At 43.7% G+C, this 14,567-nt stretch overlaps 3 protein-coding genes across 3 annotated transcripts; 1 reads left to right on the plus strand and 2 right to left on the minus strand.

Moving 5' to 3' along the window:
- Positions 1 to 6,783: 6,783 nt before the first annotated feature.
- LOC120908570 (uridine-cytidine kinase-like 1) lies at positions 6,784 to 9,865 on the minus strand. The gene is made up of 7 exons (XM_040319732.1): positions 9,704 to 9,865; positions 9,100 to 9,422; positions 8,704 to 8,981; positions 8,301 to 8,624; positions 7,814 to 8,209; positions 7,641 to 7,722; positions 6,784 to 7,552 (listed from the first exon to the last, which is right to left on the minus strand). The coding sequence occupies exons 1-7, from the start codon at positions 9,748 to 9,750 to the stop codon at positions 7,308 to 7,310; spliced, it is 1,695 nt and encodes a 564-aa protein (XP_040175666.1). The 5' UTR covers positions 9,751 to 9,865; the 3' UTR covers positions 6,784 to 7,307.
- Positions 9,866 to 10,453: 588 nt separating this feature from the next.
- Positions 10,454 to 12,547, plus strand: LOC120908572 (translation initiation factor eIF-2B subunit gamma). The gene is made up of 6 exons (XM_040319734.1): positions 10,454 to 10,923; positions 10,999 to 11,146; positions 11,211 to 11,709; positions 11,780 to 11,947; positions 12,017 to 12,243; positions 12,316 to 12,547. Exons 1-6 carry the CDS (start codon positions 10,767 to 10,769, stop codon positions 12,473 to 12,475), a joined length of 1,359 nt encoding a protein of 452 aa, XP_040175668.1. The 5' UTR covers positions 10,454 to 10,766; the 3' UTR covers positions 12,476 to 12,547.
- LOC120908571 (threonylcarbamoyladenosine tRNA methylthiotransferase) lies at positions 12,531 to 14,536 on the minus strand. Its single transcript, XM_040319733.1, has 3 exons — positions 13,632 to 14,536; positions 12,917 to 13,566; positions 12,531 to 12,844 (listed from the first exon to the last, which is right to left on the minus strand). Exons 1-3 carry the CDS (start codon positions 14,416 to 14,418, stop codon positions 12,620 to 12,622), a joined length of 1,662 nt encoding a protein of 553 aa, XP_040175667.1. The 5' UTR covers positions 14,419 to 14,536; the 3' UTR covers positions 12,531 to 12,619.
- Between the last annotated feature and the right edge of the window lie 31 nt (positions 14,537 to 14,567).

Here is a 14,567-nt window from a genome sequence, read left to right on the forward strand (position 1 = left end):
GAATTTACCGAGCAACCGATAGAGCTCATCATCTATTGAAATACCAATCTCTGGTAGAGCAGAGGTTGCAGTAACGGTGTTCCGAAAGCTAATAGTATTCCTACACTTTCCCTGGTGGTCGCAAATGGAGAAATCAAATTACCTTTTACTGGTTGGATAGTAATTGTTTATCAAGAAAAGTAATGTAAAAAAGGGATTTTGTTCTAAAGATATTATTAAATGGTTAATTTATTTATTAAGTACCACGCAGGCGGATAGTCATTCCTTGCTGGCGAGGATACGGTCAATACGAGGCATGATAGTTATATAATATCAATCCATTCTAGTTAAGTTTTTGGTTTGTTTGTGGTTAGATGTGTTGTTTTAGTGTGACCTTATCGCTATTATTAGCATTAGTATATAGTTTGATCCGGTCTCGTCATGGATTCCACCCTCACATTGACCGTCCCCCCGTAGCAAGGACTGACTATCCGGCTACGCGGTACTGAATAAAATCTCGAAAGCCTTTATAGGCCGGCATTTCTGCGTAGGATGTTCACGACATATAGAAGATATTCCCAAATTAGATATAAATTAGTTTGAGATTGGTTATATTAGTTTGTGTTAAGTGGAGACATCACAAAGCAAACGTTTTTGAGAGGAATAATTACAATTTGCAAAGGATCTTAATTGATTAGTTTGAAAATGGTTTTTAGCCCGTATTTATAGAGATAAATACAGTGGAGCGCCGTTTATCCACGCTCATCGAGACTCGAACTCTCCCGGATATGCAAATAGCACAGATAATGAGTGAAATGTTTACTAATTCCTGATTATTTTTTTTAATTTATCTTATGTTTTGATAAAAAAAATTCTATCTTCATGTTTTTCCAATACGAATATTTGAATTTTGCCAAAATAATTGAAATATAGTTTTTTTGTTCTCACAATGTGCTCTGATAACCTTTTTTTCATATCCTTCTCAAAACACAATGTCACTTTAGTACAGGTAGTACCCCGAGATACACGGTAACTTTTAACGCTGATTCGGAGATACGCGGTTTTATAAATTTGACAGTTCTTTGGGCAAATTGTACTGATTTAACATATCAATTGTCAAATGCCATAAATTCCCTTTTGATCGAATGTTAAAAACCATTTCAAAAGGTTTAAATTTGTTATATTCATTCAGAATCATATCAAATAATTAATTTAGTGGCTAAAACCATCTCTTACATGCAAAATTAAACGAAAATTAATGATATATTGGCTGGAAACCCCGAGATTCGAATTACGCGGCAATTCGGGATACGCGGTCTTTTGCGGCCGTTTTCGGTCCCCATTAACCGTGTATCTCGGGGACCGCCAGTATTGAACTGTCATTTATCAACAGCACGGATAAACGGACAGCCGGATAAAAGGTATACGGATAAACGGCGCTCCACTGTATTCATACAATTGCTCAATGTTCTTCAAATGTGCTAGCTGGTTAGTCGGACTCGTCAGCATAATAATGAGAGAAAATCCTGTACTAACATATTACTGCAACTGCTAAAGATTTGAGAACCTGATGGTACGTGAAGTTTTTTAAGTTATTTTGGCAATGATTACCACACTTGGGATCATTATTCCCTTTTAATGCGAAACGATCAAACATATTCACTTTTATCAATAAGAGTTCATAGCTTCATAGCTTCCAGGGCCTCATACAAAACCTTCACGGACCGCCAGTTTGACATACCTGGACTACATCAACCTGTGGACGAGATATGAAATAAAACAAATCATTCAAATCCTATTCTAATCAAACGTTTGAAGCATTTTATTCTTCATTATCTTTGATTACTTTACTTAGATACATTTCTCAAAAAGACACAATTGTTAGAACTTTAAACTGTACTATGAAATTTACCGAAACGTTCAAGTTATCTTTACAGTGAGCCATCGTGACAAGCCACACACATAAACTTCATACAGGACAAAAAAGATTGATGCAAATATCGTGCTGGGCTTGTTGATAGTGAATCTACTATTGACTTAATACCAGAACCAGCACATCGAAACGCTTTTTTCCATTAGCTGACTTTTACCAAACTGGTTGTTCACCTCTGGTACGCTATCGTTGTTTGTGTTTTGCAGGTTTTCATTACTACTCCTATCGTACAATAGAGTCATCTCAACGTAGAGTTGATGATTTATTCAATTTGTATGAAATAAACTTTATTTTATCGACTCAAAACGAGTCAAAATCAGAATAGAATAAGCCCGAACACGAACATGCACTGCTGAACAATAGTTACAGTGTGGAATATGACGCAGCAAAAGCAGTGGCCGTGATACCGTTTGGGCAGCAGTTTATATATCGGTTGTTTTTGTTGTTGCTGCTGCATCTGCTCAAAGCCGGACATGTTGCTAGACATAAGTGTCCAAGATAAAAGCGATACTTATGAGACGGTACGGGAGACTCTTCGGAATACGGACAACAGTCCATCCGTAGCGGCGTCTGATCAGAAGAATTATTTTATTGAGAACAATAAGAGTTTGAGATGAGCAATGAATACATTTGGTACCTGTCGAAGATCGAGTGTAGAGATTTGAATACCGAGCACTTCAGTTGACATAGTACCTATAGACGAAGATTCATGGAGCATTGTAAGCAACCTAGCCTTTTCCACACGACATGCTCGTTTGTCCACCAAGAAGAAGATGATCGTACTACATCTTCGATATAGCTCTTCGATTCAACTACACATCGTGCATTAATATTCGTTCCAAGCGAGACCTCAGTTTATCATGGTTCCCTGCAATATGCTTGACTTCATAACACGGGACACTCTCTTCTGTAAACCGTAAATGTCTTCAAGCATGCGACCGACTAATGGATCTGTTGACTTACCATTTGGTCAGTTAACGTGAAATTACCATACTCATTACGCACCAGCCCCAGTGCCTGTGCACACCGTGGGAAGCATCTTTGCCAAGGTACGCAGTCAAATGCGCTACACCAGCGTGGCAATAGCGGGAAAGATGACCCGGGCCGACATTTGCAATTCACGCTGCACCAAGACGTGCACATGCTGCGTTCTAATGCAGCCGGAGAATAGAGGGTCTAATTAAATATACATCAACAACATTGCGCACTTTACCTTGGGTCCTGTCGCTCATTTGCAAAGTCCTTGTGCTGCTGCTGCTGCAGCTCCTGTTGTCGTCATCGTTTCATGAATAATAACAATCTCACGCTGATGACCGTCGGGGGAACTCGTTGGCACTAACAGGCTCACTGCCGTGTTTTGCCAACATCCCGACTGTCTTCGCCGCCCCGAAGGATCGTACGAAGCTATTTGACTGTAAAAGCATAGCAATGAAGCTCGCAAAAACAACAATTATAAAACGAGTAATGATGAGTAGCGACCCAACCGGGCGGAAATGGAAAATTTGTCCAGATGCAAAAACATCTTCCGGAATTTCCTGGAAGGTAGAACGAAAACCTGATGTCGCCTGTTCGCATCTAGTTGCAGCAAATGACATTCGTTATTCGTTGCAGTTGCTCTCGTTGGTTCTTTTCCGTTGGTGAAATAAATCAGTCGTTTTTGTTTGTGAAAATTCATAACTCTGAATGTTTGGTTGCAATGATGTAATTAGAAAAAGGTTCATAAACAAACTACAAATAATTAGACATTGCATGATATAAAAACGTGTAAAAAACAGGATGCATCTGTTTCGCGGAATCAATACTCAAAGAATATAGTGAAGACAAATGTTTTGCTTCAATTATGCATGAAACAATGCATTGATTGCATTGCAATAGTTTGATTGTATTTTCTAGGAAATAGTTCCGTTTGATGTGATATTTGTTGAAATTGAGTATCAAACGGAAAAGTAAAGATCTTTGATCCTTTGGTTTAACAGTAATTTCATATCAAATTGTAATCCACTAATTGAAAATAACTATAACTTTACATTTAACGATAAAAAACCATTTTAATATAATAATAGCTTTATTTGCATTGAAAAAAAAAATAATTATAGGTTTATGATAGTTACGGAATTGCAAATTTATCACATTTTTCAGTTTTTGTTAATCAAATTGATGCTTTGGTTCAACTCTTGATATTGGTTACAATAGATAATTTGAAAATATGCACAATATTGTTAAAATTAAAAAAATAGATTCATTATACACACATCTATTTTTCATTGTTCAAACATTAGTCAGCATGTTATAACGAACAAAAAAAATGCTAACGTAACAAATTGTGAATAACCGCACTGAAAGCATAAATGTGAGTGATTATACTTCGTTTGCAAAAGCATCAGCCATCACAATCCTCCGACTAGCATCAAAGATCAGTCGACATACTAATTGACAATTATCTTCAACCAATAAAGTGGAATAATTATCGTCACATTATATCAAACTAACAACACAATAACACAAATGTAAAGTAGATTGTTGCAATCCACCTCCCACGAGACTCATGCCCAGTACAATTAACGCACGCAAACCATTAGATCGTTGAAGCGTGCACACAGTGGCGTTCTCTCTTCCTGTTTCGCCAATGCTATGGAGTATTGTTGTTTTTCTGTTCTTCTTCAAAAACAACTAAATACAAAACGACAACCCTGCACAACATAGCGCAACAAGCTAGCCAGTGTTTCCCCTCCGTACAATCGATTAAGAATTTTTCCACAGTACCTTCCGAATGGAAGCATTTCCCCTTACAACACAGGCGCAGGAGAGTATTCGTGTGGCGTCGTTTTCACATGCAACAGTTTTTTCCCCGGTCAGCGAGCTACATCTGGGCGCCAAGAAGCAACTTGTTTGCTGTCCCTATTCTACACCATGGCATCGAAATAAACAACAAAGCCAGTCATTCCAGTACGTTTTTGGTCGTGAAAGCCCAAACACATGTGCCACCGGGGATACTCCATCGATGATTGGTTTACTCTGCAAACATGTGTTGTGCAGAAAATGGTGGTGGAACAGAAATATCTCTAGCATAAAATATGCTACCGATTTGAGGTTCGTTTAAAAAAAAAAGTAGTGCACTGCCAAAAAGAGCAACAGGTGATTCTTATCTGTTTTGGATAACTTTGATATGAAACGATTTCAAGGACAAAAATATTTCATTCCAGTCATCCAAATAATAAGATATAATTTAGGCCGAATATCAATTAATAATGGATCTATGCCTTTATACAAATATATAAACAACATTATTTAATGTAAAAAATGTATATTTGTAAAACCTCATCAACCTCATGAATTGCGGTTAAGTGAAGCCTGAAGCATGCAACACAGTCAACATAGTTCAATATAGGATGTAAATTGCTTCTAATTTATTGCATACCGAAATTATTGAAATTATTAAGTAAATCAATAATGAAAATGATCGTTTTTTGTTTTTTTTTTCTATTAATTTCCCTGACGAATTCCTTCTTAATAATATCACTTGAATGTTAACACAATTGTACATACGGTATGTCGCATGTTATGTGTCCTGCTGTCTAAAAAGCTTGTTTTATAGAGCTTTTAAAAGTTGTGGCTTTTAAGCACTAAACAATGAAAGTTTCCTTCGTGAGCTTATGTTTAAAAAAGTTGAGGTGAGTTTAGGAACTCCTGTATTGCTGTTTTTATCGTTTATATCAATTGTCTGTGCCATTTAACAGAGAAACTGTGCCATTTCAGCTGAAGATAACCGAGCTAAGCATACCAGCGATGGCGAGACGATGATTGCAAGGAAACCGGATAAAATATGTATGCCAAGTCTACATAGCGGCAAATATATGGATATCTGTTAGAATGATAGTTCTTGCTGCATAAGAAGGGCAATGTGGTGAGCATTTTGCGCCATTTGTCTAGGTCAGGGGTCGACAAGTTTTTCGATCGAATGAATCATTATCTACAAAAATGCACGTAGAGTTCCACTTGAAGAGTAAAATTGATAACACAAGATTAAAAGTGCTGGAAAATGAAGGTAAACAGCCGCAAGCTAGACAGCTGCATGTGGCTCACGAGCCGTACTTTGCTGATCGCTGATCTAGGCGGATCTAATTCCTACTGCTGCACTTTGGATTCTTATTAGATCCAGCAATGAAGTAAGATCCATGTAGTGCAAATGAAACCTGTGATAGTGGTAGTCAAACACAGCTAACAACAAGTTCGATGGGTGTGACCCATCTAAAATAAACCACGAGTCATTGGGCTCGGCATTGCTCTTATGCATTTCTCATCCTCATTCAGGTTATGTTTAGCCGCATGAATTGTCTGTAACGACCATTCGTCGCCCAAATGCGTTGTACAAATCTTTCTTTATGATGGTTCCCCGTCTAACGTTTCCCTTGAAGGGTGTTATTGGTATATTTATAGCCTTCTCAAACGTTAGTGTGAGAAAACTATATCCAAACCTCTTTGTTTTTAGTAAACACTGTTCAAGATGTATCAACATTGCGCAGTAAAATGTTTCTTTTGAATGAATTGTGCCTTCTGACGTTTACCTAGAAGGGCGTTGTTGTTCTATTTATAGCCCTTATAGTACGCGTTTGACTACTGGGAATCTAAATCCGAACCATAACACATTCACATGTATTAACTTGTATAAAATACCTTCTAAAATGTATCATTTACCGTTTGGCACGCCTAGCACTTAGGTATATATCTTACCTTTGGTGTTATCTCAACCCTTTCTTTGTGTATACAATCGCATTTTCTGTCAAGATCCATTAAGTCTTTTAGCTCTTTACATTTTCTACTTTAAATGAGTCATTCTGAAACTCAAGGAAAATTCGAAGGTCGATGAGTAATATTTTTAAGTATAGAAGATATTTTTCCATCTTCATCTTTAAACATGTTTATTATTACACAAAACAACGGATAGATCAAAGCAGCGGAGGAGGAATTTGAAAATCTATCCTTCCGCTTAATTTCAACTAAATGGGACTTTAAATCTAGATTCAACTTAACTTAGGATACAAGAAGGATTAAAATGTTATAACTAATTTGAAGAAGAGATGCTAATCATTGAAACGCTTCCAAGCACCAGGAGCGTTCTGTCAATTAAGAGAACGGATTGATTGCGAGCGGAGGAACCCCATTGCAGGGGGTGTTACGAACTATCTCGTTCACCGCGGAACACTTTCACCAATCGTCGTGATGCAATACCATTGACCGTGGAAAGCTCGGGACGTTTTATGCCCGAGAAAGTGTGCCGCAGTCATGGGGACCACGACAAATCGTAAAAGTGTCCCGCGGTCTTGGGACAAATCGCAAAACCCTATATTGTGCTTGTGCATCCACACTACCATCCAATATTGCGTTGCGGCTAGTGCTACTCGTACAACAATGACGGCTCGGTCGGTTCGGTGCCAAAATAACGATCGCCAAAATTGCCAATACCGGGTATGACGTAAAACTTTTCGTTTATCTCCGGATCAAGCGCGGATGTCACTATCTGCACCTTGGGGAACGCATACGCTATAGAATGCACCCCGATTTCTGCCATCAGCAATGAGACCAGCATTATATTCTCCTCCGGCACATCGTGATCCAGCAGCACACGGATCGCCATAATTGCTGCGATAAGGGGGAAACGATCGTTAAAAACGTGCTTTCTGTGCGGTTATCGGCGTGGACACGTTCGATGAACATTGATTACACTCACCTGCCGCTCCAGTGGCAACCGTTGCATCCATCAGCACCACGCGATAGTCTTTGATATCTTTCGGCAGACGTAAATAGTACAGCTGTAAAGATAAAAAAGAAAAGCAAAACAATACAAACACACGTTCCAAGATAACGCTGGCAGATGTGTGTCAGCAATTTCGAGGTGCTCACCTCGGGCTCTCCGGTCAGTTGATTAGTCTGGATCAGAATCTTGCCGATGCGGATGTGCTTGCACACATCGCTGACGGCCTGCTCCATCGTTTCACCCGCGCGCAAAATCGACACGCCACAGATCTTCTGCGAGGCCATGCGTTTCCCTTTGTACGGCATATTCTGAGGCGTTTCTACCTCGACGTCGCGGAACGGTAGCAAACTCAGCGCATACTCCAGCACCAGCCGTATCAAGCGCTTCGAATAGAATATAAACTCATCGCGCGCTGTGTTCGCGTTGCGTATAAATGTGTGTAGACCTTTAATCTGCGGCGTCGTCGGAAGCAGCTTGAGCGAGTCCGGCATCGGCTGCCCAATGTACGAATGAGCCAGCGCTTCTCTCAGCTTGAAACCACGCTGGAAAGGAGGGAAGGAAAGCCGATAATGAATAGATTATGTTTAGAAGATGTATGACTCATCGCTATCGCTCGTTTGCCAATCCACTTACCAGCTGCAGCTGTGTATGCACATGCTGCACTATGAGCTGAATCGCAACAATGTTGCTCGAACCACGTGGCACTATGATGTCGGCGTGTGCCATCGTGGGAGCGATGTAGCAGCAGTACGCCGGCTTCACCATGGTCGAATATTGTTTAAGTACGCCCTCCAAATCGCGACCGCGCTGCATGATGTCCCGCTTGAGCCGTCTGGCCAGCCGAATGTCCGCGTCGGTATCGACGAACACCTTCATGTCCAGCATCTTAAGAATTTCCTTGCTATGGAACGTAAGGATGCCTTCGAAAATGATGACGTTCGCACCGTACATAGTTTTCTAAAAACGAGAATTGGTCCCCAAGGTCGGATGTTATTTTTGATTTTTGTTTTTTTCCGGCGCCATCCCCAAACCGTACCGTGTGCGATTCCCTTGAATGGGTAACGAAATTGTACACGGGAACTTCCACCTTCCGGCCCTCCTTCAACCGCTGCAGCACATCCTTCATCAGCTCCAGATCGAAGGCGTCCGGGTGATCGAAGTTGTACTCATTCCGGTTCGCCTGCTCGTGCTGCTTGTCGTTCAGTATCTTGTAGAAGCAATCCATCGACAGCAGCGTCACCCATGGCACGTCCAGACTTTCGATGATCTTCTGCGCAACGGTAGTTTTCCCCGAGGCACTGCCACCGCAGATACCTGCATCGCGGACAGGAACCGACGTACAAAGCGCGAGACGAAGAGAGAGAAAGAGAGTGAGACATTTCTAATGACACCAAGGAACCGGTTTCCACAGCCGCCGCTCCATACGACCTACCTATCACGAACGGTTCCACCTGCTGCCCCGCACAATTGTACCACGGCGGGCGGCCGGCTGTGTAGATCGTGCGATTGTTCGAGCGAATGATCGCCTCGTTCGAGTTAATGGTGTTCTGGTTCACCGACGTGGTTCGCTGACGTCGCGGTTTCGGTGACCGCAGCTGCGAACCGAACGAATTCGAGCGTGCCGTTTTCGATGGGACGGTGGCCGGCGACGCCGGACAGCAGTCCGGCGGCATTTCCGCATCGTACCCGCTGTCGCTCGAGTGCAATCCAGCGTTCAGATCGTGCGTTTCGCACTCCTTCGGCTCGCTTGCGTCACTAGAAGCCGGAGAGACGGGGAAGCAATTTCAAAACCGTTTCCTCAATTAGCATACTGCCGTATCGAACGAACGACCGGCCAACACACACAACACGCGCGTACAGCGCAATACATGACGAGCGCCTAGTGACTCAAGATTTTCACTTCCTTTGCGAAATCAATTGCAAATGCACAAAGCAAAACAAACACGCACACGCAAAAGTAAAAAGCACACACTCCAGCAAACGGGCAGGACTGGTGCACGTTTTTTTTTGTCGCTGCCAGTACTAGCATTACTCACCTATCCGATGAGGCAGAACTCGGGGGTGCATTGGGATTTACCGACATATTTTACTTTTCACAGATGAAAAACTAACGTGCTCGCGATGTTCTCTCCCCTCCTTATGGTTTCCGCACGGCAAGGTGAAAGCGGCGCTGGGGTTCCCGTTCACCAACGTTGACAATACAAGCAGGTTTTCATGCGCCGCCGGGCAGTGTGACCAGAAATACCGATTTTTCATATGCCTACCAATTCTCAGCACCCGAAGGCCGCAAATACAATTCCACCTTGAATACATATCATAACATAGAGAAATTATTATGTTTTTTCAGGTATTATTTTAATTAAGCTTAACTATAAATTTTGTTCATACTAATTATAGTAAGAAACTATTTATTTGAACAAAAATAAACAGGAAAATAAATAATCGGGATTTGTACACAATTTCTCGATTCAGAACAAAAAGCGTTGTCACTGCTCTATTTAGCACTTAGATCGAAGAGGGTGCAAAACCGGTATGTGTACAAATTAAGATGGTTGCAGGCTATCTGTTCTCGGCAAGCACCCCCCCCCTTCTTCTCACCCCTTGCTAAACACTTCAAATGATACCGCATACCAGCGACAAAATCTGAAAATCCTTCCGAAAACTATCGATAAAATTGTGATACTCTTACCGAAAACCGCAAAAAAAATTCTGGCCACTCTGCACTCTGCTACCGTGCACGGTGCGTTTACAGCTGCCGGCGCAAAAGTTAAATTGTAATCAGCTGAGCGGCCGGCGAACGAGCGGTCAGTGGATTGTGATTTACACGTGCATGTTTTGTAAACCATCACTGTAATTGGGAATTTCCTAACGCGATTAGAATCAATAGAGATAAAGCCGATTGATAACGCCATTCACATTATTTCCACATATTTTGCATAAACTAAGATTGTTTATATACTTATCTTGGTTGTTGACGCATCGCAAACGTCATCACACAGACCGCAGAAAATAACAAAAAAAGAAAAAGAAAACAAAAACACGAGGATTTGCACAAACTGCACTCTTTTCCGAGCTTAGAATTGAAAAAAAATATCGCCAATGGGGCAGCTAGAATTTCAAGCGATTGTCCTGGCCGCCGGAAAGGGAACCCGGCTGCCCGAAATTTTAGAAGGACGACCGAAATGTTTGCTCCCGATTGGACCCTTCCCAATGATCTGGTACCCGTTGCAGCTCCTGCAACGACACGGTTTCACCGGTGAGTACGTGGATGTTTGGGGGGTGGGGATATCCTATTTGGCCTATCAAACAATTCATCCCGATTCGCTTTCAGAGGTCATCGTCGTGGTGCAGGAGTCGGAAAAATCGGAAATACAGCAACGCTTGGAACGGTTGCAGTTGAAGCTAAAGCTGGACTACTACTCCATACCAACGGATTCGGAATGCGGAACTGCCGATTCCCTGCGGCTTGTATCGGACAAGTATGTCCATGCTAGCGTCTGATTGGCTCGTTATGTTGCTAACTTCAATGTTTCCCTTCGTCAGGATTAAATCCGATGTGGTGGTTCTGTCGTGCGATTCCATCATCGAAATCAACCTGTACCCGCTGCTGTCCAAGTTCCGCGAAAAAGATGCCTCCGTGCAGCTGCTGCTGCTCGAAAGCGGCAAAGACCAGGACGTTGTGATGCCGGGGCCGAAATCGAAGTACAAAGCGGAAAAGGATATCATTGGGTACGACAAAGCTACCAGCAGGGTGTTGTTCATGGCGTCGGCGAGCGATTTCGAGGAAACCGTTAAACTGTCCGGCCATCTGTTGCGGGAAAATCCGGACATGATCATCTCCTCCAGCATGCTCGATGCGCACGTGTACATCATGAAGAAGTGGGTGGTGGAGTATCTGGCCGTGACCGAGCTGCTGTCCGCGGTGAAGGGCGAACTGTTGCCGCACATCATCAAGAAGCAGCTGCTCCAACCGCCCGCCGTGCCGGAAAACGATGGCGCCTCAGAGTACACTGCCAAGCCAAAGGTGGACGACATCTTTCAGGTAGGATTTGTGCCTGCGAAAAGTCGAAGAAACGGATTTGTAGCGTTGTAGGTACCGTTTCATTTTACAGTTTGCAGTGTACACGGAAATGGATAAGAAGATCGATAAAGCATCGGTTTTCAACAAGGAAGAGAAAGCAACTTCTCACCCGATACGCTGCTATGCTTACTTTGCCGACTCGAAAGCATTCGGATTGAGAGTAAATAACGTTCGTTCGTTTTTGTCATGTAATTTGAAGGTGAGTTTCGATCGTGATAACGTGCAAATTTCCCTTTACTAAATGACCGTTTCAACGGTTGCGTTACAGATTTTTGAAATTTTCCCCGCTTTGACTGGGTTTACTGAGCGTGAGCTGGTGTCACAAAGCAGCTCGATCAAATCCACGCAAATAACAAAATGTGCCGTCGGCGATATGACCACCATCAGTGAAAAGACGTCCCTCAACCAGAACGTGATTGCGAACGGTTGCACGGTTCAGCCGAAAACGCGTATTAACAGTAGCGTACTTATGGATGGCGTCACAGTGGAAGAAACGTACGTAAAGCACGGAGATTGTCGACCATGCGCGACGCTTGATTTCTAAAATTCCATTTTTTTACATTCCAGTGTTGTCATCGATAACTGCATAGTTGGCGAAAAGGCGGTGATTAAGAGTGGATCAGTGCTAAAGAATTGCATCATCGGGCCACACTTTGTCGTTGCAGCCGGCACCAAGAAGGAGAGCGTGTATCTTTCAAACGCCGACGGTTTCATGACGATTGACTAGAGTGGAAGTGGTGTTAGCTCTTGTTGGCTTCGCCTGCTTATAAATACACAAAACATCAAGCGATGCAGTAAATTCATTGTTATATTTTCTATATCTCCCGAGGCATTGACGCAAACAAGATCTGCAGCATGCGCAAAAGGGATTTTAGAAATCAAGAAACATAAAAATGTATTTGCACACTATCGCCAAACTGCACGATATGAAAAAGTAAGCAAATATCGATCGATACTTTGACTCTTCTGCGCCGGCCACGAGACTGCTGGCCATCGTACCGTCGGCGGTACTACGCTTGCTACAGTTCTTCCATTCCTGCTCGCCTTGTATCACTTTGCCAAACATGCTGAATTTGGTGCATCCGGTAATTTCCACCTAAGGAAGAGAAACAACCAATCGAGAGAACATTTCAATGTCCTGAAATAAAACGTACGTTCTCATCCTTACCTCGACCTGCTTGCCGAGCAAATTGTTGTGCATTGGTAGCAATATCTGCTCGTAGAACTTATTGTGCCCGACGTAGTGCTTCCGGTCGTGCGAGATTTCTGTAACCAGTACCGTTTGCTTCGTACCGGCCTCGTACTTCTTGTACGGCTCATACGAATGGAACAAATCGGTCAACCGTTTCGTGCGCGTTTTCACCTCATTGGCCGGAACCTTCGTCATCTTCGCTGCCGGCGTACCGGGCCGGGGGAAAAACTGATTAATGAACAGGCTTGGGAACTGGTACTTCTCACACAGTGCCAGCGTGTCGTCAAAGTCCGCTTCCGTTTCGCCCGGAAACCCGCAGATGATGTCGGTCGCGATCGTAATGCCCGGTACTTGGGCGCGTAGAAAGTCCACCATGCGCTCGAAATCCTTCACGCAGTATTCGCGCCTCATTTCGCCCAGGATTGCGTCCGAGCCGCTCTGCACCGGTATGTGCAGGAAGCTGTAGACGCGTGGATGCGACAGTATTTTCGCCATCTCGTCCAAGTGCTCGAGAATGTAGGGCGGATTGGTCATGCCGAGCCGCATCATGCAGCCTTCCGGGATTACCTCAACCAGCTGCCACAGCAGTTCCGGCAGCGACGAACCGATATCCCGCCCGTACGTTCCTGCAGATAATTGGTTCGATTAAATCAACCGTTCGAGCGACGTCAAACCCAAAATCAGTACTTACCGGTGTCTTCGGACGTGAGCCATATTTCGCACACCCCGTCCTGAAATACCTGCTGCGCCCGGTCCACTATCTCCTGCACTGGGTAGCTTACCAGATCGGCCCGGGCAAACTTTGTCTTGCAGTAGGTGCACGCGTTCAGACAGCCGGAATTGATGGGAATCACCTCGATGAGCGGATTTTTGCGTACCTTCGGCAGGGCCAGCTTTGGGCCGGCTACCTTGCGACCGTCCACCTTCTTCGCCTGCAGCAACCGGACCGAGTGGCCCTTGAGCGTTTCCTCCACGACTTCCGCCACACGATCGATCTGCTGCACGCCGACCACGCTGAGCCCTTTGAGATAATCGGACCGCGGGGCGGCCTGCGGCACACATCCGGCCACCACCACATGCTTTCCGGCTTGATGGGCCGCCTCGATCTCGTTGCGAAACGTATCTTCCGACGGGTTTTTGACCGTACAACTGTTCAGCACCCACAGGTCGGCCGAATCTTTATCGCTCGTCAGATTGTACCCGTACTGTGCCAGCTGCCCCGCCATGTACTCCGTGTCGGAGGTGTTGTGCGCACAGCCCCATGTCTTCATGTAGATGTGCTGCGTCTCGGGAATAACGCTGTCCAGGAGCGGCTTTTCGACGGTGGACGTTTCTTTCGGCCGGTTCGCGCGTACTTTGACGCGTTTGGTGCGCACAGTTACATCCTTCTTGTTGAGGTATCGTTCTGCCGGCGACGGATCGTCCAACGATATCAAATCTTCAATGTCCCCGATGATGTCCTGACAGCTAATATCCATCGGGGAAGGTTTGATGATGTCCTTTTTAAAGTAAAAAAGCTCAACTACACCACTTTGCGCTACTTTTTACCACATGTATTTACGTAGCACTCGACTCGCGAAACGAATCGCTGTCAAACGCAATACTGAACAGGGTGTGTATAGATGAG

Source organism: Anopheles arabiensis, chromosome 2, assembly GCF_016920715.1.
Source record: "Anopheles arabiensis isolate DONGOLA chromosome 2, AaraD3, whole genome shotgun sequence".
Lineage (NCBI taxonomy): Eukaryota > Metazoa > Arthropoda > Insecta > Diptera > Culicidae > Anopheles > Anopheles arabiensis.

Bases quoted from the DNA above. Each gene is read 5' to 3' on its own strand.
- LOC120908570 (XM_040319732.1), bottom strand. From the start codon at position 9,750: ATGTCGGTAAATCCCAATGCACCCCCGAGTTCTGCCTCATCGGATAG. The intron at 8,982-9,099 runs GTAGGTCGTATG...TCCGCGATGCAG, and splicing joins GGTGGAACCGTTCGTGATAG to GTATCTGCGGTGGCAGTGCC. The intron at 7,723-7,813 runs GTGAGCACCTCG...TTATCTTTACAG, and splicing joins AACTGACCGGAGAGCCCGAG to CTGTACTATTTACGTCTGCC.
- LOC120908572 (XM_040319734.1), top strand. From the start codon at position 10,767: ATGGGGCAGCTAGAATTTCAAGCGATTGTCCTGGCCGCCGGAAAGGGA. The intron at 11,147-11,210 runs GTATGTCCATGC...TCCCTTCGTCAG, and splicing joins CTGCGGCTTGTATCGGACAA to GATTAAATCCGATGTGGTGG. The intron at 11,710-11,779 runs GTAGGATTTGTG...TTCATTTTACAG, and splicing joins AGGTGGACGACATCTTTCAG to TTTGCAGTGTACACGGAAAT.
- LOC120908571 (XM_040319733.1), bottom strand. From the start codon at position 14,418: ATGGATATTAGCTGTCAGGACATCATCGGGGACATTGAAGATTTGATA. The intron at 13,567-13,631 runs GTAAGTACTGAT...AATTATCTGCAG, and splicing joins GCTCACGTCCGAAGACACCG to GAACGTACGGGCGGGATATC. The intron at 12,845-12,916 runs GTAAGGATGAGA...TCTCTTCCTTAG, and splicing joins TGCTCGGCAAGCAGGTCGAG to GTGGAAATTACCGGATGCAC.